The 21,316-nt window shown below is 38.8% G+C and overlaps 1 protein-coding gene across 1 annotated transcript in view; it reads left to right on the top strand.

The window, feature by feature from the left end:
- MED24 (mediator complex subunit 24) overlaps window positions 1–21,316 on the top strand; it is a 1,193,465-nt gene that overhangs the window by 303,165 nt on the left and 868,984 nt on the right. Inside the window, exon 13 of the mRNA XM_044055033.1 lies at window positions 2,306–2,417. Coding sequence (XP_043910968.1) covers window positions 2,306–2,417 — 112 coding nt within the window. The remainder of the gene's footprint in view (window positions 1–2,305; window positions 2,418–21,316) is intronic.

The following is a 21,316-nucleotide window of genomic DNA, read 5'->3' as shown; positions in this document are numbered from 1 at the left end:
AATGGCAGCTTGGACAAGCAGGGTCCCCACAATATGAAACAACTGACTCATGCACATTTTTGTAAGTGTACCAATCCTAATTACAATGCACAAGTATGTTACTTCTCCCAAATTGGTTGTGGCTGCCTTGCTGCAGCATACAACCTTCTGTGTGTATTAGTACTGTGTCAGACTAGGCTATCTTCCTGTCCCCAAGACAGGTAACCTGGCATTGGGCTGTGACTCCTACCCTCCCTACAGTGCTCCTCCAAAGCCCGCTCAACTACTTGACACTAGGCTACCCTCACTATGATGCTCGTCCAAAGTCTGTTCCACTGCTTGACACTAGGCTGTGTGGCTGTCTGTGCTGTGGGGGGAGACTGAGTGTCTGGGTCAGGACTTTTGTTCTAAAAATGCTCAGCTGTACCTTTTCTTTCTTCAGGGATGAGTGTCGGCCTTGGTAATATTAGAAGGAAGCTTGAATGCGATCATTAACCTGATAAGGAGCAGCTGACTTAAACTTTATCTCTCTTAAGTAAGGTTGAGGCTAGATCTGACCATAGTTGCTACATTAGGGTCCTCTGTGGATTCTAATTCTTTACCCATTTTATATTATTAGCTGGAGTTTGTGTCTAGAATGCAATGTTTGGGTGTAATTTTCAGTGATCAATTGTCAATGAAGGGACCAAGTTATTGCTGTTCTCTTTAGTGTCTGAGGAATATCATTTAAATTGCATTTTCTCAACTCATATCCATAAGGTAGTGCATGCTTTGCTGACTTCATGACTAAAAACTGCAGTGCCATCTACTTTAAGCTGATTAACTGTGACCCTGATCATTTGCAGATAGTGCAGGATACAGCAACATGACTGTTAGTAAGATGTGGTCGTTACTGTTACAACCACCATTGCTATGCAGTTTGTATTAGCTACAGATGACCTTTCAGTGTAAGGTATTAGTAATGTGCATCATCCCTTGTATTTACTAGATCCCCTCCTTATTTAATGGAGTTGATGGTACTGTATCAGCCAGCTTGATCTTTCTGCCCCACACACTAGGGGTTACAAATGACTCTTGGGCAGAGGTTTAGGTACTGAAGTTGAAATTCATTCATATACTGAACTTTGGTGTGGATAATTGTCTCTTAAGATCTGAGTTGACTTTGCAGCATTTTAAGTGAGCTCTGAACACATTTTTTTTTCATAAAACCTATTTTAATGATATCTAATAATTTTATTATAGTTGGGCCCTTACACTAAATTTGATTCTCTGGGTCATCTATTTTTGTTAGTGTATGTGTTTGGGTTATCATTTTGCTCTCTTTATTTATTTTAATTTTTGTAGCAAGCTTACGTTTTGGCTTATTAAATAAATTTGATTTGATTTACATCTAAGTGATAGCAAGGCTCATCGTTCATGTATCATGGGAGTATTTGTACACCCACCCCACCTTAATATTTTTCTGTCTAACAACCATGGTAGAACACCAACTCAGATGGTACAACTTCAGATTTAACTTGGAGAGGGCCTACTGTACAAAACAAGAATAACACTGCTGAAACAGACATTACAGAGAGAAGTCTATGTGAAGTGTGCAGCTTAGTTTTTGTTGTCTGTCATTGGAAGGACTGACGGGCACCTTTACAGCTGCTGCTACCAGACTATGGTAAATAACATTTTTAAGTGGGGAAGGCTGAGCATTCTCTATATATGGCCATATAAATGATAATGCAGGTTTATTCATACCTTTCAGCCTCTCTGGGCAAGAATTCTGGACAAAGCCAAAAATAATGAGGGGATGGGGCAACGGCCTCATATCAGGAACAGATTTTATTTATTGATCTTACAAACATTGAAAGTTGCCAGAATAACAGAATTTACATTAACATGCATTTTCTGAAGGCAATGAAGTCAGAAACTCAAATGTCTGTTATTGTAAACCACATCTTTTTTGATGAACAGAACAAAAATATGGGGAAAAGTGTGGACATTCTGTAAAAAAGTGGACATTTGAGAGGCATGGGATTATTTGTGTGCAGCCTGATTTAGTTTTTTTGTTTAGCTCCTGACTAGTGCTAATATTTGCTGTAAAGCTTCCTCAGACCCCACTCTTACTTTCATTTTTGTTAGCTGAGTTGGTGTCCTTTCATCAGTCACATTTGAGTTTCGCTGGTTTTGGATGTTTGACAAATGGCACCTTGCAGTTAATGTAAGTTATTGCCATGTATGATAGGGCAGACTGTTGGGCGGGCTCAGCTGCTTATGGTAAAATCACTTCTGGAACCATTTCTTATTCCTTGATCTTTACTGCTTTGCTTTATGACAGGAATATGGACAGAGAACAAGCCCCTCGCTTAAAATCCTCAGAAAATGCAAACATCCAGCCTAACCCAGGACTTATCCTGAGAGCGGAGCCTACAGTTACAAATATCTTAAAGGTATGGCAGTTAGTCCAAACATTGCTAATATTACTGCTGCTGAGTCAAATTGCAGAGAGAGCAAAGCATAATCAGAATCCTTATGGTGTTTTGTATCCTGTTTGTCAGATTAAGCTGTCTTGGCATTTGTTTGGTAAGACATTTGCAAATAACTTACCGCAATGTTACCCATAACTGTTTATATCTTGTATTGTCACATGCTGTCCTGACACTTAGTAGCTAACAAAAATACCTCATTCCACTGTAGCCTTGTGCCTGTTTTCTTCATATTGCAGTTTAGATTGCATTCATTGTCTTGTGCAGATGGGCAAATTATAAAACAACAGTCAGGGAAGTAGACTCTACATCTTACTGGTTTTAATCATGCCCCTTGTTAAGCCAGGTAGTTATGTATGTGGAGTTCTCCAACAGTGCACTTTTATTTTCACATGTGATAATTTAATAGTGGCACTACATCTGGGAAGCATGTGAACTCTCCATTTTGCACATGACTTACATTGATACTTTGCACCATTTAACTAATGGTCATATGACTGGCGTCACTCCTTACTTTATGGATTAAATGTGGGCATTGGGTGAAGCCCTATGAAACACAGGATCACTCTTACATTGCATGTTTTTGTGATGGTAGATAATGGGGTGCTGGCCAAATAGCATTTAACAGGTCTGGTGAGTTAACTGTCTATTTTTTATTCTATTATGTAGTAATTCATAACATAGTAACTCTAATTAATTATTAACACTGTATAATTTGAATTTTTTCATGTTTACAAGTAATAATTTGATAAACTGATATTGCTTTATACATTCATTTTGCTGACCAGGTAAATCAAATTGTAGAATCCTTAAGGTAAATCAAATTGTAGAATCCTTAATCAGTGTAATCTCAAGGAGGAGAAATTTGCTTTGTGTTCTTTAAAACTATTATTGCACAACATCAAAGTGCTTTATTTTGTAGTTTGGTTCCCATTTGGGATGTCTTTTGTGTGAGGTCTTCATGCCATCCCTATGTCTACTTATGTTTCTAATATGTCTTCAGTTTTCTCCCACATCCAGAGACATTTTTATGTATGACTTGTGTGTGTGTGTGTGTGTGTGTGTGTGTGTGTGTGTGTGTGTGTGTGTGTGTGTGTGTGTGTGTGTGTGTGTGTTATGTTGGAGTAGCATTTTGTTTCAGATTGGTTCTTTTCCTTATGGTCATTGCTTGGGGTTGTCAGAACTCTGTTTCCCCACAACAGTGAGCATATAATATAGCAGATATCAGAAAATGAGAGTGACTGAAACATTTGCTACCTCTACAATGCCTTTTTTGAACAGAGTTCATGTGGGTGACATCCCAACATACCAAATTCCAGTCCAGGTAAAATCAGCATTGCTGAATACCAGAAGCCTAAACAACAATATATATGAACTTAAGGCCTTCCTTACCCTGTAAGACATCATTTGTGCAATTAAAGAAAACTAGCTGTAGTGTACTAACAGCAGTCTCTCTGTTACAAGGCATAATCCACTGGCAACTGTGGGGAGTACCTGTATTTATTCATAACCTCATTGTCGCTTGATAGATTGTGTGTGATGCATATATGGAACTTGTACTCCATAAAATCATAGTATTACACCCAATTGTGAAACCCAGTGTGTGAGCTCTTCAGATGATGAAGAATAGCTTCAACTAGTTAGAAAAGTTAACTATCAAACCAAATACATTTCTAGTGGGTGATATCATCTGTTCACTCACAAACTGGCATATATATGCCACCATTAGCTAATATGCCCAAAGATTTGTGGGCTTCATGAATGACCTTATACTTGATCTAATTGCCCCATAATCCACCAGAGACGATAATCTTCTCAGTCTTGTCCTCATAAATGGTTATTTAAGTTGTACCAGACTGTTATCACTCTTTAGTCAAATTTGACCATCTTGCTGTGACCTTCTCTCTGAAATCCTGCTTTGCAGTCCATGATTACTCCTCTACACTCAGGGATTACTCCAAAAAACAATTGTTTAATGTTCTATTTGATAATCACAAATGTCGTAGCTCCCACTCAAACCATGTGCATGAAGATGTTACATACTCCTCTGAATTTTATTCCCTCTTGGATAGATGTATTGAAACCTCTTCACTGGTTTGATGAAAGCATAATGACAAGTTTAACACTAAACCCTCATAATGGAACTGTCGCATCAGCAGACTATATAAAAGAAAAAAGATTTTTGTCATCCCTTTATTAATTGGATGATGGTTATATCCTCAAACATGTATGCCCAGAGATTTATGGACTTGACAGTACAAAGTTTCTGGACCATTTAGTTCACACCAGAATGGTGACAAAATCCTGGACTTGGTTCTCAGAATGGCATAGCTCTGCTCCTTACTATTTGTAACTCCATTGTCAGATTGGACCACAAATCAGTCACCTTCACCTTAGGACTGAAGCCCAAAGCATCCTCCAATACCTCAGTGTTCAGAGATTATGCCAAAGGCTAATCTACTGAAACTGACTGACCTGGCTAAATTAACATCTTCTTCCAACTCTGTAACTTCACTGCTAATGTGAAATCCTTTGCTGCCAGATTCTATGCACATGTGAATAGTTGCATAGATGCATCTGTCCCCCTCCAAAATAAATATAATGCCGTACTTAAAAATAATCCCCTAGGGTGGGACCCCAGATATAAATAGGATCTATAATTAAAGAGAAAAACTCATGAGACATAAAAATACATTAATTACCAAGATGCAAAAAAGAGTCCTTGCCAAACTTAATAGGGATTTTGGAACCTTGATCAAATCAACCATCGCCAGATATGAGGTAAAAATTGCCATCCAGACAAAGGACAACCACAGAGTCTTTTTTTTTTACCTATGATAGACACCTTAGCAATAATGCCCAGCACTGTGCTGTGACCCAGAGGACATAGCCAGTCTACTAGTGGATAAGTTTAGCTCTACCCCCCCCCCCCACATTCCCAGATCTTGTGTCTACATCCCTACCTCCTTCACTTCTCCCATGAAGAAGACCTCAAGGCATTATCCAAGACCAAGAGTAATACTTCTGTGGGGCTGGTAACATTCCAGGCTGCTTTCTGGCCAGTCTAAAAACAGAACTTGTTACACTGCCTACAGAGGCTGTTCCCTGTTAACCTCCAAACAGGCTTTGTGCAGGATCAAATAGAAGACAGAAACTATCATCTCCCTGCACAATGGCGGGTCATCAACTAACACAGGTAATTATAGATCCATAAATCTAACAAGTCTCATCTATAAGTCTGTGGAAAGAATCATTATGGAATTAATAAATAAGGACATTACCTACAGACTCTCGATCCAAGCTAGTTTGGATATGTTAAGCCTGCTTTGTTGACTTCTTCAAGGAGGTTACCGAAGTGGTAGGTGAGAGCAAATCAGCGCATATTGCATATGTAGACCTTGCAAGGACATTCAGCACCATTCCACACACTGGTATTATAGAAAAACTATAATAGCTGAATTGTAATCCCTATGTAATTTGTTGGATAGCAAATTGTGTCAGAAAAAGAACCCAAGAAATTCTGTATGAACTGGCCTTCAACTTAGCACTCCCCTATCCCTGTTTGCCTATACTGTGATATCAGTCCCTGGCATGGAAGACAGTCTGTAATCTGCAGTCCAAATGTCTGCTTGACCTCATCCCTCTCTGTTACCATTCTGTCTCTAGTTAATTGCTCCCAATACCTTGCTTCCTTTGCTGATTTTCTTCTATAAATTCCATCTTTCTTTTCCCATTTTCTGTTCCTGCCCTGGTAGTCATCCCCATTTGGAAAATCTCCTTTCTCCATCTCCGTGCTGGCTCAGTTCTTAGAGTACTTTCTTGTAGTTTATGAATGTATTCTGTGTGGTGGTTATTCTCCTTAAGAACCTGCAGACAAAGTCATACTCTCTACTTATTTCTCCAGCACTCCCCCTCCCATTTTTTCATCTTCCCTTTCCACTTTGATTTATAACCTTTTGCTTTTGTTACATATGTGAACCTTAACTGCTTAACGCTAAAGTATTGCTTCAAATCAAGTAATCCTAAACCACATTGTTCTAAGGGGAGAATCAACTTACCCTACTTAATGTTTTCCATTTTCTCCTCTCTAATACATTTTTCATCTCTTTAATAATTTTCATCCACTGCTTCTCCTCTGGTTGATAAAAATATGCCTGACTTGTATTTAAAAATTAAGAGACTAAAAAACATTTTCACTGCTTGTTTCCTACTGTCTGTATCTGTAGTCAATAGCTTCCAGTTTCTTGATTTTTATATTATCTTTTGTTTCAGCTCTTCTTACATATCCTTAGCAACCACAATGGAATTCTTGTAATCCATGCACCTAAATGCCTTCATGTTTTGTCCTATAAAGTTGGGTATTGCTTAACCAATTCATGCATAGTTGCATAGTTTACCAGTATCGTCTTGCTTTAATTTTCATTCATTTTATATCCCAAAAAGACTTAAGACTGTCTCAGAATGCTTCACAACACTGAAATGCCTTTTTTTGGATTTTTCAAATGTAAAATGCTATCTGAAAATAAAAATAAGTTTCTTGATCACCTTACCATTTATATCCTTGAAGTTATGAGTCTCCTACTTTCCATCTCAGTGTCACTAAACATAAATCAAATAAAATAGAAAGAAGGCACCCCTGTCTTGTTCCACTGTTTCAGCACAGCTTGTTGGAGAGGGACACTCCCCTTTTAATTATTGCCTCCAACCTCTCATGTGTCCTATTAACTAACCTGTTATTCTATTAGGGAATGCAAATTCTGCCACTACCCTGCTCTTAAAATTCCAACTGATTCTGTCGAATGTGTGCTCTGCATCAAGACCAGTCAACAATAGTGGCATTCCTTTACATTCTGCCTCCATCTGAATCACTTTTGTTCTGTTAATATTATCAAATGCTTGCCTGCCCTCCACAAAGCCACATTGGTCCATATCTTTCAGTTATGATAACACGTTTGCCATTTTCCAAAATGAAGCTAGAAACCAGCTCCCAGAGACCACCAGTAAAATCCACAGGAAGCCTTGTTGTATAAAAAACAATACTGAGAGTTTTCATCAAGTGTAACCATAACTTCATCAGAATACAAAAAATAAATCAATGCAATGCTCACATTTAAATGAAAGATTATAATGCTTTATTTAGACATTTATCGACATTTCCTACTCACAAGTTTTTATTTCTTGGTTTAGATACTGTCACAAAGAATAGGACCCTGGGATGATTTACTTGAGCTGTGTGAACTTAAATGGCTAATTAGATTAAATGCTCAAACACCAGGTTTGAATAACGGACCATCACTGGCTAGTGTTTTAAGGTTACATTCATATGATGTGTAACATTTTTTCTGGGTTATGTGAAGTCTGTCTTTTTTTGTGCATCTGTGTGTGTGTTTCTTTAACAAACTTATTTTGTGGCCTTGAACTTGATGCAAATTACTTTGCAACTGGGAGCTTTAATTGTCCTTGGTTAATCATGTGACTACGAGAGGAAGTATTTAAATGTGAGCATTGCATTGAATTCTTCTTCTTTTTTTTTTTTTTTGTAATCTGATGAAGTTATGGTTGCACTTCACAAAAGCACTCAATATAGGTTTTTATACAATAACGTTTCCTGTGTTTTTTACTGATGGTCTCTAGGACCTGGTTTCTAGCTTCATTTTGGAGTTTTTCATGGTTCTTGGTTTGTTATGACCTTTGCCATTTTCTTACCCAATGTAGACATAAAACAATTTATAATCCTGGTTTAAAATTGAAATGGACTTAAAAGAAGCTGTGTGTGAAAGATTTTTTACCTTTTTTGAGTAATACAGCCACCACAACTTTCTTCTAAGATGCTGGTGCTTCCTCTACTTTTAAAATGCAATTAAACAAAACCTTCTGCATCTTTATCATTTTATTCCTTCTTAATTTACAGATCTTCAGAGGAATACCATCTGTTCCTTGAATCTTCCCTGTCGACTGATTATGCATCACCATATCTGTCTCATCTCTTCCTATTTTAACTGTTAATTATTGAGATTCATTTTCAATCATTAGAGGACCGGAGTTCCGCTGCGGCGACCCCTAACCGGGAAAAGCCGAAAGACACAAACAATTATTGAGATTCATTTTCTTCTAACCTTGGCATAATTAAGTCTTCTCTAAATAGTTTCACTTGTGCTCTTTCTTAGTTTCCATATTCCTCTGCTTTGTTCAAATTTTCGTAAAATTTCAGAAATCTCTAATGCTTCTATAGTATCTTTGGTTATTTTTCTTGTTGTAGGTTTCCTGCATTTGTATTTGGCAACAACCCCATTTACATTCTGTTGCCTGAGTCATTGTGCTAAAAGTTTTTGTGTTCAGGACTCATCCAAAAAATAGTTGCTTAACAACAGCCTTTCTAAACTTGTGCATATTGATTTAGTCCCTTATTTTCCTTTTGCACTCTGCAGTTGCTTCTCCTCTTCTGTTCTCTAGAGCCGGCAATGTGCAGTGGATAACATTAATTTGTCTTCCCCACCCCTCTCTACTTAACTTTTTGACCTCTCACTTAACTATACTTGCTCTGCTTAGCCACATATTAGTGTAAAACTTTAACAAGTGCTCGTACCTTCCTACTGCTGTGCTCATGATTCCCACAGACCTCTCAACTCTGAAGTTAGAAGAATGCTTCAGTCAAATTGTACTGTATTGCATTAATACATTTAAAGTTTTAAGTTATTGGAGCTAATAACTGCCACATGTGATAGTGACTAAACCCCATAATAGGGTTTGGCTTACAAACCTCCTCACTGCCCACATTGCAGTACTGTCGACGCTAATTTAGATAGACAATAGTACCCTAGCACACTACACAAAAATATTTGCTGATTGTTTCTGAGGCTTCTGAAAGCCGCAGACAGGGTCCATTAGAACACTACATTACTCTGGAAACTAACACCCACCACTGATTGGAAATGTGTGCTCCCCCCACCTCCCGTGATCCTGTGCACACTTTAAAAATGCCCTTAGCATTCCACGCCATCTTTTGTCACTTCATCTTCCTGAGTTCTAACCTTCCCTCCATGTTTCAGATGTTGGAAGCTTTATTCTATAATAACACTGCTAAACGGATACATATCATACTATTAAGCTGCATTTACATGTATTTCTCAAATGTTATCTCGACCACCACAGATTAACTGAATGTATATTCAATGTCTACTGGAAACAGACTCTGAATGTGTATAACTGTTATATTGACTGGCTTTTGTCTTACTGATGTTTAATAAATGTGATGTAGTGTTTAACTCTTGAGGACAATCCATACTGTGTGATACATTCCAGTATGCTGTTAGGCAAAGTTGAATTTCTGCTATAGAGAGTCTATTTTTTAGTTAAGTTGTACACTTAATAGGGTCAAATATGTATGCAACCTAACATTGCTAACATGCCCGCATTTGTTTAGTCTCTCTTGCTGCTGCTGCTGCTGCTGCAATTGTTTTTCAGTCATCTGAGATCTTTTTGAATGTAACTTGTACTTTCTGTTTGAGCATTTCACCTGTGGTATCGCTCCTCGCTATCCCTGTAATTTACCTTTTGATTGGCCTCTTTGCTGTACTATTCCTACAAGCTAGCTTCATTCAACTCTCTTTCCCCTCCTTATTGTTAGCCCTCTCACCACACTGTCTTAAGTTTACCTGATTACCTTACCTTCTGTCTTGCTTCCTTATTGTAATATATCCTACCTAGCTACAGGCTTCTCTTTGCCGAACCATTCAAATGAGCTAGCTATGTATGACTCTTTTGTCTGCTGTCCTGTAGTACCCCTGCCATACTGTCCCAACTGTATTCTGACTACTGTCTGCTTTTTGTCCAAACCCTATTCAATTTTTTTCCATTATTTAATGTTAATCTGACTTCTATAGATTTACTACTACTCCTTCATTCGAACTTCATAATAATACCTCCTATGAACACTAATCTGTTCTCCATGCACTCCCTTTCATTTTAGGTGCTAAAACTGTTTGCTATCCACATAACATCATAGGAACTAGCAAAGCCTGCCCGTTATACCAACCACAGTGATTTTCTTGCAGCACAGCTGAAGATTAAATTGTAAAGCACGTTTCTGAAATTTTGGTTAATTGGTTTAGTGAGTTCTCTTAAAGTTATCTGCTGCACATCACCCACTCTAATTTGTCTTCCCCACCCCTCTCCACTTAACTCTTTGACCGCTCACTTGATTGTACTTGGTCTGCTTAGCCACATATTAGTATAAAACTTTAACAAGTGCTCGTACCTTCCTACTGCTGTACTCATGATTCCTACAGACCTCTCAACTGTGAAGTTAGAAGAACGTTTCAGTCAAATTATACTGTATTGCATTCATACATTTAAAGTTTTAAGTTATCAGAGCCAACAACTGCCACATGTAACAGTGACTAAGCCCCATAATTGGATTTGGCTGACAAACCTCCTCACTGCCCACATTGCAATACTGTCAACTCTAATTTAGACAGACAGTAATACCCTAGCACACTACACAAATACTTAATTGTCTATGAGGCTCCTCGAATCCGCAAACGGGCTCCAACCTGTTCCATTCACCCTCGCTTTGCTCGGGCTCACTCCTCTCCTCTACCCTACCTGCATTTCCACCCACCCTTAGATCTGTTTCACTTATTTTTTCACCTAACCACTCCAAGAAGAATACCTGTCCAATCTGCAAGTAATTCCCTTAACTTCTATTAACTCCTTTCATTCCTGCCCCTCCCATCTAACCATTACACATTATTCTTTTGCCCCTCCCATGTAACTAATACTAACATTAACTAAATGACTTATTAATACTTAAGTTATGTGTGAATAAGATAGAAGTAGCTATCACCCTATATGCATTCTAGCTACTTATGCTTCCAACTTCTCATGAATGCCTTGTACATGTATACTAAGTACAAGACAATTTCTCTTCACCCTGTACAACTTAATGTAACTGAAATGTTAACCCTGTATGGCATACTACTCATAATTCTCATAAGAGCTACCCATCTACTTACAGCTCAAGCCAACCACAAAACTGCATCCAACTGTTCCCATCAAAACCAAACCACTCATTTGGAAATATCTCCTTCAATATTCAAGACCACTGTCATTGACCAAGTGAATCATAAAATACTCCCTCCTAAAAAAAATTCAAAAAAACTCTCACTCAGGTACTTCAAATAAATATCTAAACTCTATCAAACTGTAATACACATTGCAAACAGTCTCATGATAAACTGTGACATCCACTCAAATCCAGGTCCTTGCCACTCCTCCTCAATCCACACTCATATACACCATATATTTAATATACCTAGGAAAGGATCTGACCTGCTACTTCTAAATTTAAATCGCAGAAGTATTGTTAATAAGGTTCACAAACTTCTTGCTACCCTCTCTCTTTACTCCCCAGACATAGCCATTTTAACAGAGAGTTGGTTAAAACCGCACATGACAGGCAGTGAATTCACTCTTCCTTGGCTGTAACATGCTTAGGTCAGATAGAAAAGAGAAAAAGGCAGCTGTGTCTGCCATAGTATTCAAGGATTCCCTCATACTGCATCCAATAAATCTCAGTATAACAACTTGTAACAATACTGAGATGCTAACAGCCAAATTACAAATCAATCCCAACAAGTATATAACCATAATAGGCATGTATGTCCCACCAGGTAATAATGTTCCCACAGTCGAGCACATCCTGTAATATATTTTGTGTGACATTACCCATGAAACCATCATTATGGGTGGTTTCAATATTGACTGGATGACATGTAACTCAGAAAACCCCAGCAGTCATATCAACCTTTTTGGCTTCACACAAATTATCCAAACTCTTACCAGAGTATACAAAAAACTAACAGTCTATCCTAGACTGGACCCTGGCAAACAAACCCCTCCCACTATCAAATCACAGGCTGTTTACCCAACAGCTTTAGTGACCGCATACCTACCTATCTCCTCAGGCAGCACACCAACCCTACTAAACATATCACTTATTATTGCCAAATCTGTAACAAGAAAAATTTCAACCCCCAAGATCTGATAGACACTCTGAAAAAACGCAACTGGCCTCCTCTTAAGAATTTATCCCCAGAAGCTACTGTTGAATACTTTAATAATACCTTCCTTAACATTCTTAACAGATTGGCACCTCCCAGAACAATCCGAGAACAGGCACCTCCCAGAACAATCCGAGAACAGGCAAACTATGTCCCATGGCTGACTAGTGAAACAAGAACCTTCCTTAAGCTAAGAGACCAGGCTTGGGCCTTATGCCAAACCAACAAAATTCAACCTAATTGCTTAGCATATCAACAAATCAGGAGTAAGGCCAAATGACAAATTAAACTAGATAAAAAAAAATGCAACATACAATTAAATATCAAAGAAACCCAGAAACATTCTGGACAACTATCAAAAAAATCCTCCATCCGGGACAAACTACAACCCCCTCTCCTAACATAGCAGTCAGCTCAGAGTCCATTGCGGAATAGTTCAATAAATATTTTATAGAAAGTGTTCTGTCACTAACCAAAAACAGCCAACAGTACCCAGCATGATCACCTAAGACAACCAACAATAACCGTGATACTTCCTCATCCCAACCCATCCTCATCAGAACGATAGAAACACTACTAAGAAAACTCAAACCTACCATAGTAGCAGCCAATAATTTACTATCTGAATTTTAAAAAATAGCAGCTAAAACCATTTCCTACCCTGTATCAATACTGATTAATCGATCTATTGCCAGACATGTCCCATTAATTTGGAAAATCTCACACATAATACCCTTACATAAAGGTGGAAAATCAACTGAACTTACTAATTGTAGACCCATCACCATTCTGTCCCCACCATCTGAACTCTTAGACAGGTGTATTCATTGTCACCACAAACTCCTGACTGTTCTCACAAACCTAAAGCTTAGTCCTTCCTCTCCCTTCTGGTTCCAAAGTTACCTAACAGGCCATCAACAAGCAATGAAGTGGCTACAAGACCACTCCCCCTACTCTCGATCACAGTAGGAGTCCCACAGAGTTTCAATTTTGGTCCTCTTTTCAGTATTTTTATTAATGACCTTAATACTGACACCCCACTAGCTTCCGTAATTCAATACGTAGACTGTACTGTTATATGTGCAGCACCTACCATACAACAGCTCCAAGACATAACTCAAAAGTCATTCACTCAAATTGAATCATGGCTATCTAATTCTCAGCTCATCCTTAACCCCAACAAAACCAAACTAATACTTTTTCAACCCACCTGACCCTCTAATCCCCTACCTACCTTATATATCACTGCTACAGACAATAAAAAAATTACCCCTGACCTTTATACAAAACTACTAGGAGTTATGATTGATAATAAACTGAGATTTGACTTACAGATATCATAAACAATAAGAAAATGTGCAAACAATGGGAACCCTTTATAGAAACAAAAAAATTCTAATGGACAGTTGTAGAGTAGATATTGCCTGAACCCACCTACTGTCAACTCTCCTCTACACCTTACCTATTCTTACCAACCTTAAAAAGACAGACTTAGACAAATTAGAATCGAAACATGCTACAACAAAATAGCAAAGTTTGCACCCGACACTTCACAGAGGACAAACCATTGTCTCACTTCAAAAAAACTCTCTTGGCTAGAACTACCACAACTGCTAGCTTATAACCAGTTAACTATGGCCGACAAACTACTATATCAACCTGATAAAACTCCTGCTCTTCTAAATATGCTACAACCATATTCTAACATACGTATGCTTTGCTCCGCAAACAAATCATTACTACAAGTCACTAAATCTAATAACACTGCAGGGGATTAGCTGTATTCCTGCCACGTCACTAAAACCTGGAATTAGATTCTTCAATCTATTAGAACCATACTCAGTTCAACCCATTTTAAAAAACTACTCAAACATCATTTATCAGACTCATGGCTCTGCTCATTTAATAGCCCAGACTAACTATGAACAAATATAAGCATTTCTCTCTCTTTGTCTCATAAAACTATTTCACTTGCATGTTGTTATGTCACAGATACACTTTTTTTCTTTTACCTATCCACTATGACACTAACTAAACATCTTTCTCTAACTTATTCTCTCCATCAAAATCTCCTCTTCCCTCTGTCTCCTCATCCTGACCTTCCTCCCTCTACATTTTCTCTCTTCAGTATAATTGAGCAGAAAGTATTTACAAAATAAGTTGTTTACTCTAGCTTCCTGTTCTTTTACTGCTAATTGTAAATGACAACTGTATAATTAAGTTCTCTGCGTTACCATAGTTCAATGAAAGCTACGTTAGAATAAGTACCATTGGACCAGTCTCTCCTATGTTAGAAATCTATATTGTTGTAATTTTCTGAGTGCCTCAGCCATCTCTAACTGATTTGATCTGCTGTATATGTACTTTACATTGCAAGATCTTGTCATGTCTTTTACCAGTATATAAAAAGTATCATTATGTTAATGTTATTATTTACTGTTGCTATGTAGAGCTTTTCTCCTGTGGCCTCAGCTGAAAATGGGTTCTCCCAGTTGTACTCTCCCGGTAAGCAAATGTAAAATAAATGAATAAAAAAATAAATTGTTCTGTGATATATTCCTTATTCTGCAATACTTTTGTCAGTCTGCCTAAATAATTCCTGTTACTTATTTCCCAGATCTCTTTCTGGCTTTTATTTCTACCCTATTTTTAAACTCAACATTTTATCCCACTCACTAGCTATTCCTGCTAAAGAAATATCTTTGTTAGTAATTCTGAAAATAATTTCCTGTTTCCGATCCTTAAATTCCCATCTTTTTTAAGAAGTAGGAAAGCGCCAGTGTCTCATTTTTACTTCATTGCCCTACTATCTTAGTCTTTATCGATACATGATCTGAATAGTCATTGAATGTGTCAGAGCTTTGATTTAAGTATAGATGCTCCAGTGAAGTATAATGTATTTCCTGTCTAGTCCAGTTATTGTACCTTGGGAAATAATATGTAAATTCTGTCTGAGTTCCTCTTACTGAATTTTACATTATTTGCCTTGTAGGTCTCCCTGATACATCCTTACTATAGCAAATCAAGTTCCATTCACCTCCTGTAAATAATAATCCCTGCTGAAAGCAGATTATTTCACCAAAACCTTTCTTAAGCTCCATATTAGTACTTTTGATATGATGTAAATTTGTGCTAGCTCAGTTCTTTTCCCTTCTACAGTAGCTGCTTGCTACCGCAATCTACCATTATCTTTTTTTTTCTTCTGTCATAGGTTCATAGGTTCATACTAGCTATCTGCCCTAGGGCATTTATAAGCCTAGCCAGAATGTGTTTGGCTTTCGCCACCCATTTTAAATTTATTTTGCTATACCCTTTTTCGAGGTTAGTATACTGTGCCTCTGTCTAACAGTGACACAGAAGTGATACCCGGGGTAAACCTACGATCTCCCATCCACTCATCAAGATTCCTCTTGAAGAGAGTCAATGAGGGACTCTGCCTAACCTAGACTGGGATTTTATTCCAGAGTGAAGGGAGCCTCTGGGTTATGAATCTGTCCCTCCAGCATGTCCTATTTATTTCAGTGCTGAGGTTCAAGTCTCTCGAGCGCGTAGCTCGATGGGATTTGGATTTTCTGAGGTGCAGCATGTCTATTAATTTCGGGTTGGACATGGCTTTATACGTCAGGCACAGATCGCCTCTGAACAGGCGGTATGCCACTGAGTAGAGCCCGGGCAGCATATGGCATCTGTTTGAGCCCTTTGATCCACTTGGTGAGGTACTTTTGGGGTCTTTCCAGTTGCTGCAGGTGTCTGGTAAGGTACATCCCAAAAGGGGCATTGTACTCAATTATGGGCCTGATGAGGGATGAGTAAAGAGGCACGATGACCTCCCCTGATCTAGATGTGAATCCCTTCATGATTAGGTGGGCTATATAAAATGTTTTTCTAACCACTTTGGCCACGTGGTTGTCAAATGAGAGATTGCTATCAACTTGGGTCCCCAGGTCCCTAATTACTTCTTCTGTACTTAATGGATTACCACCTATGTGGTAATTTGTGGGCACTTTGTTTTTGCCAAAGGGGATGACTATACACTTTTTGGCATTTAGCTTGAGGCCATGGCTCTGGCACCAGTTGTCTGTTTCTATGAGGCCCTTTTGGAGGATGCTTGTGTCGGCTGGAGAGTCGATTATGGTGCCCAGTTTGCAGTCATCTGTGAACTTGGTCAGCCACAGTCCTTCCGTGTTGGCCTGTACCTCCGAGAAATATATACCGAACAAGAGAGGTCCCAGGACTGAGCCTTGTGGGACACCACTTGTAACTGGTTTGGAGTCTGACATGGCTCCAGCAATATTAGACCACATCTAGTAATTGGTATGATTGCTCCCCTTTTCCTTCTAGTTTATCTGATACAGCAGAAAATCTCAGGTTTTCTCTTTGCACATGGTCTCTTGACACGCCTCATGCTCAGCCAGCATTTTCTTCATTTTTAACCTCTCTGATTTTTGCAGCAGTATTAGTTCATCTGAACAGCTAGGTAAAGCTTCTCCTATTTTTCCAGCCTTTTTGTTATTTGAGTTGACGTATTCCTCCATTATTTATTTTATTTTAAACACCTCTGAGTGCATTTGAATTTATTTTTCCCTTACATTACTGAAAGCCACCGTCTTTGCTGGTGCTTTGGCAAAAAGAATGGCAAACATATTACTACTAATAATAGACCTGTTACTACAATTATCATATTATTCTACCAGGGAATGCAAACTCTTCCATTGCTGTACTCATAAAATCCAATCTGACTTTATTGAATACCTTCTGTACATCAAGCTCTATCACTATTGCATTCTGGTTCCCTCTGGATCATCATTGTTCTGTTAATGTTCTCAAATGTTTGCCTCCCCTCCACAAAGCCACATTATATTTTTCAATTTCATTTTTGCAACACCTTTGTCATTATCTTAGCTAGTATAGACATAAACACTTAATAATCATGGATTAAAACTGAAATGGGTTCATATGAAGCTGTGCCTTAAGGGTCTTTACATGATTTCATTTTTCAGTGTACCTGTCCACCTTCCTTTCCTTGGAATGACCTGTATTAAGATTTGTAATGTGTAAATTCCAACTTGACAGATGTACCCTCCCAGATTTTCAAGCAAGAAGGCAAAAGCAAGGCGGAATAATGAGATGGGTCTGACTTCATTAGGAATTATTACATCTTCAGGTTGCAGCTAGTATGGAATTCCTGTTTTGGACAGTATACAGGTAGTGGGAAATTAAAAATCAGAGATTTGTGTGAAACCAGAGATGTCCTTCTATGTCACTGTTGCAGTATTCTTCACAGTAGGGATCACCTGCCAAGGTTACCCAATGTCCGGCCAGTATACCAAAGCCTTTAGATCTTGTGTGTGCCATACGTTACACATATGCTCCCCTTACAGGATGTAGGGCATACAGGCAATGTACAGATGCCATTACCCAGAACTTCTTTGCCACCAGTCTGAATGCCATCATCACTCATCGGTCTGAATACCCTTTTGCTGAGCTGAATACCTAGCTGTCAGATAAGTGCCCTGATGGGATCTTTTTTTTTTTTTTTTTTCGTTTTTCTTTGGTCTTGTTCTGTTTTGGTTACTTAGTGTTTATGTCATCCAAGAAGGGAAAATGTTAGTGTGGGAGGCAGGTTCCCCAGAAGGATCATCACAAACTGTGTCTTTTTTTTATCTGGGTGCTTCCTATGCCATTGGTTTAGTAGCATTTGTGTCTAAGACTATTAGAAGTCAATTGTCTTCCCTGGCAATCTATTTTGCGAATCAGAGGCTTAAACTGTTAGCCCAAGGTAACATGATGGAATCTTCTAACCCCAATGTGCTGTTAAGTAAGAAGAAGGCCAAGAAATTTCAGCCAGATTCTTTGGCTGTCCAGCCTCCACCAGACGTTTCTGTAGAAATGATTGATGGCTCTGTATGCTGTCTGGTGTCTGTGTTGTATTCTACTGCCTCAACCCCATTGGAGGCAGGTATGGATCCTCTCTTTTGCACATCCTCTGAGGCTTTGAAGGCATCTGCTCTGGATGTCAAGCGGAAATCGCAGTTGGTCATCTCTGAGGGCCCCAGAGGGATTCTGCAGATTCTGAGCTGGAAAGAGGTTCTGGGTGCTCTTAATGAATCTTGTCAGTGGTGGGAACTTCCATTGTTTGTTTGGGCTAATGTCCTTACCAACAAAAAACAGAAGACTAAGCATACTTCAGTAACCCCTAAGGATACTCAGAGGAAATGGCAGGAGTTTACTCTGGGCCTGTTTAATGCCTTAATGACCCTGAAGCCTCCCAAAGGGATTTCTGTGCATATTCCCCCTTGGACTTCTTCCTAAATGGCTAGAGAACCTGATTCCTCAGATGAGGTTTCAGAGTCTGATTATGGGTCCCTGTCCTAGTCTTCCCAGATGCTTTCACCTTTGACATATGGTTGTGATGAAGAGTCTGTTAGTTCTGAATCTCCTTTTGAAGAATTGTCCTTTGGAGACACTATAGCTAGAGTGATGGAATACTTTACGTGGGATTCTTCTCAGTGTCTGATATCAAGCAAAGGTGGTATGAGCTGCTTCTGGTGGAAAGTCCTACACCTTCTGCAGTACCTTCTGTGTTGGCTGCTTTATTAGACACACTTATAGCTGCTTTTAAGTCACCTGATTCTCAGCTTCCAGCTCCAAAGAAACCTGACAGGTTCTATACAGTTCCTGAGGACTGTTAGTTCGCAAGTGTCCTCATGCTGACCCTGCAGTGGTTTCAGTCTCTTCTGGCAAGCATTCCAAACCTTTGCCGTCTTCCAACCTTCTGCCTTCAGATAAAGGTAGTAGGGCAATGAGGAGAATCGGTAAGAAGTTTTATACTGCTTCTGCTTTGGACTATAAATTACCAGACCCACATAACCAGATATGCTGTGGCCTTGATTACCCAGGCTAGTCAGGTCATTTCCAATCTCTCTGATTTTAAAGCAAAATCATCTGCTGTATGTACTTTGATTCTGCCTCTCAGGTGGCTTGTCACTTTACCAAGTGTAGCTATGATGCTGCTGATGCATCCTCCAGAGCCGCTGTCTTTGGGTCTGTCATAAGGTGTTATTCTTGGCTTCATCTGCAGTCATTACCTGAAGACATTAAGACCAAGCTGATGAATGCTCCTTTAGATAATAAAAATCTCTTTGGGACTGCTGCTGCTATGTTTAAGTCTCTTTAAGAAAAATGTAAGGCTTTGCAGGACCTTAAAACATATTTTTTGAGTCGATGTTCAAGACATTCTTTTTCTGTCACCTTGGGGATTTAGGCACAGTTGACTACCCATGACCAGGCCTAGTTGAATTGTTGGAACAAAAACGAATGCTAAATATTATTCATATTTCCTTAACTTAGAGAGTGACTGCAGTATTGCCACCGAGGTGGTCAAGGCTGCTGTGTCTAAAGTAAATAAACCTTCCTGAATTATGTTGGAGAGCCATAAAGGAAGTCCTACATTTAAGATTATATCCATAGCAGAGAGTCTGTTTGATAATAGCTTTATGATCTTTATAGCCCCACTCACAAACTGTAATGTTTACCCCCCTCATACTAAGTAGTGTTCTTCCCATTAATCCACTTCAAGGGCAAGTGAAGTTGTGAAGCTACTAGAAAAGAATCATAGGGGGGATTCTACACTTAAATATTTAATCTCTTTCCAGCTGTACTTCACACCATAATCCCACATTTGGTCAGCTACCTCATATGGCCAGAACAGAACCTCAAGACTCCCACGACTGCAAACTCATCACAATGTGAACATCATTACCAGAATCTTCGATCAGCTTTTGTATACATATAACTTCTCGACTTTGTTTCAAAATACTCTCTTCTAGCACTGCAACAGCATGCCTTCAGTGCGTGTTACACCACGACTGTTATATACCAAGCTACAGAACACACATTTCCTAGATCATGGTAACTTCTATTGTCTGCACTTTGATTTAAAAAAAAGTAAATGAAAATGTTGACCACAACCTCCTCCTAACCAAACTTGGCAGACTTGTGTTTGCTGATGACTCTGCTCAGGGAAAGATGGACATTCCAATTGATCACTGGGACCTCTCTCTCTCTCTCTCCAGTACTGGAACTTTCAAAACTGTTATCTGCAGAGGGTGATCTTTAGTATTCTCTTCGCTCTGCATAAATCTGCTATGGACCTAGCCATTTCTCAACTAGCACTGTATGCAGATGACGCCACCCATTTGTAATCTGGTCCAGCTACTTATAGTATCCAAAGGACTGCAGATGGAGTTATATTTGTTGTGGGACTGATTTAACAAGAATTTATTAATAGCAGCTAAACCATATCTCTGTTCTCTGGTCTCAAGAGGAAGTTGGGTAATGACAACCATCGCTACAGGACAGCCCAGTTTAATAATTGTAATAATATTGTAACAAGTTTCATAATCTTTTGCTGACTGTAAATTATTTTTGTAAAATTCTTTTCCCTGAGGAGCTTTTCTCCTCAGGTCTCTGCTGAAAATGAGCCAAAAGCTCAGTCAGACTAACCCGGTTAACAAATGTAAAATAAATAAATAAAATAAATATACATATCATTTGGTTTAGTTATTTTTACACATTTTTGCATTTGGTTGGATCCTTATCTTTTTTGCTACTTGTGGAGGTAAGTGTCGGCAGTCTCCTGAAATATCTCAAATTGCTGTAAACTTTCTAATCTCTTTTCTGTAGAAACACATTGTCCGATCAGTGTCAATCGCCTCATTCCAAAACTTGAATATGCCATTTCTGTCATTGCCTTTAGTTCCTTGCAAGGCACTACTCTGCTGCAGACAATTCTTAGTAACA

This window comes from Protopterus annectens, chromosome 13.part0 (assembly GCF_019279795.1).
Source record: "Protopterus annectens isolate FY-2018-M chromosome 13.part0, PAN1.0, whole genome shotgun sequence".
In the NCBI taxonomy this organism is placed as follows: domain Eukaryota; kingdom Metazoa; phylum Chordata; order Ceratodontiformes; family Protopteridae; genus Protopterus; species Protopterus annectens.
The sequence above is the reverse complement of the archived record's forward strand: the minus strand, read 5'-3'. Positions and strand labels throughout refer to the sequence as shown.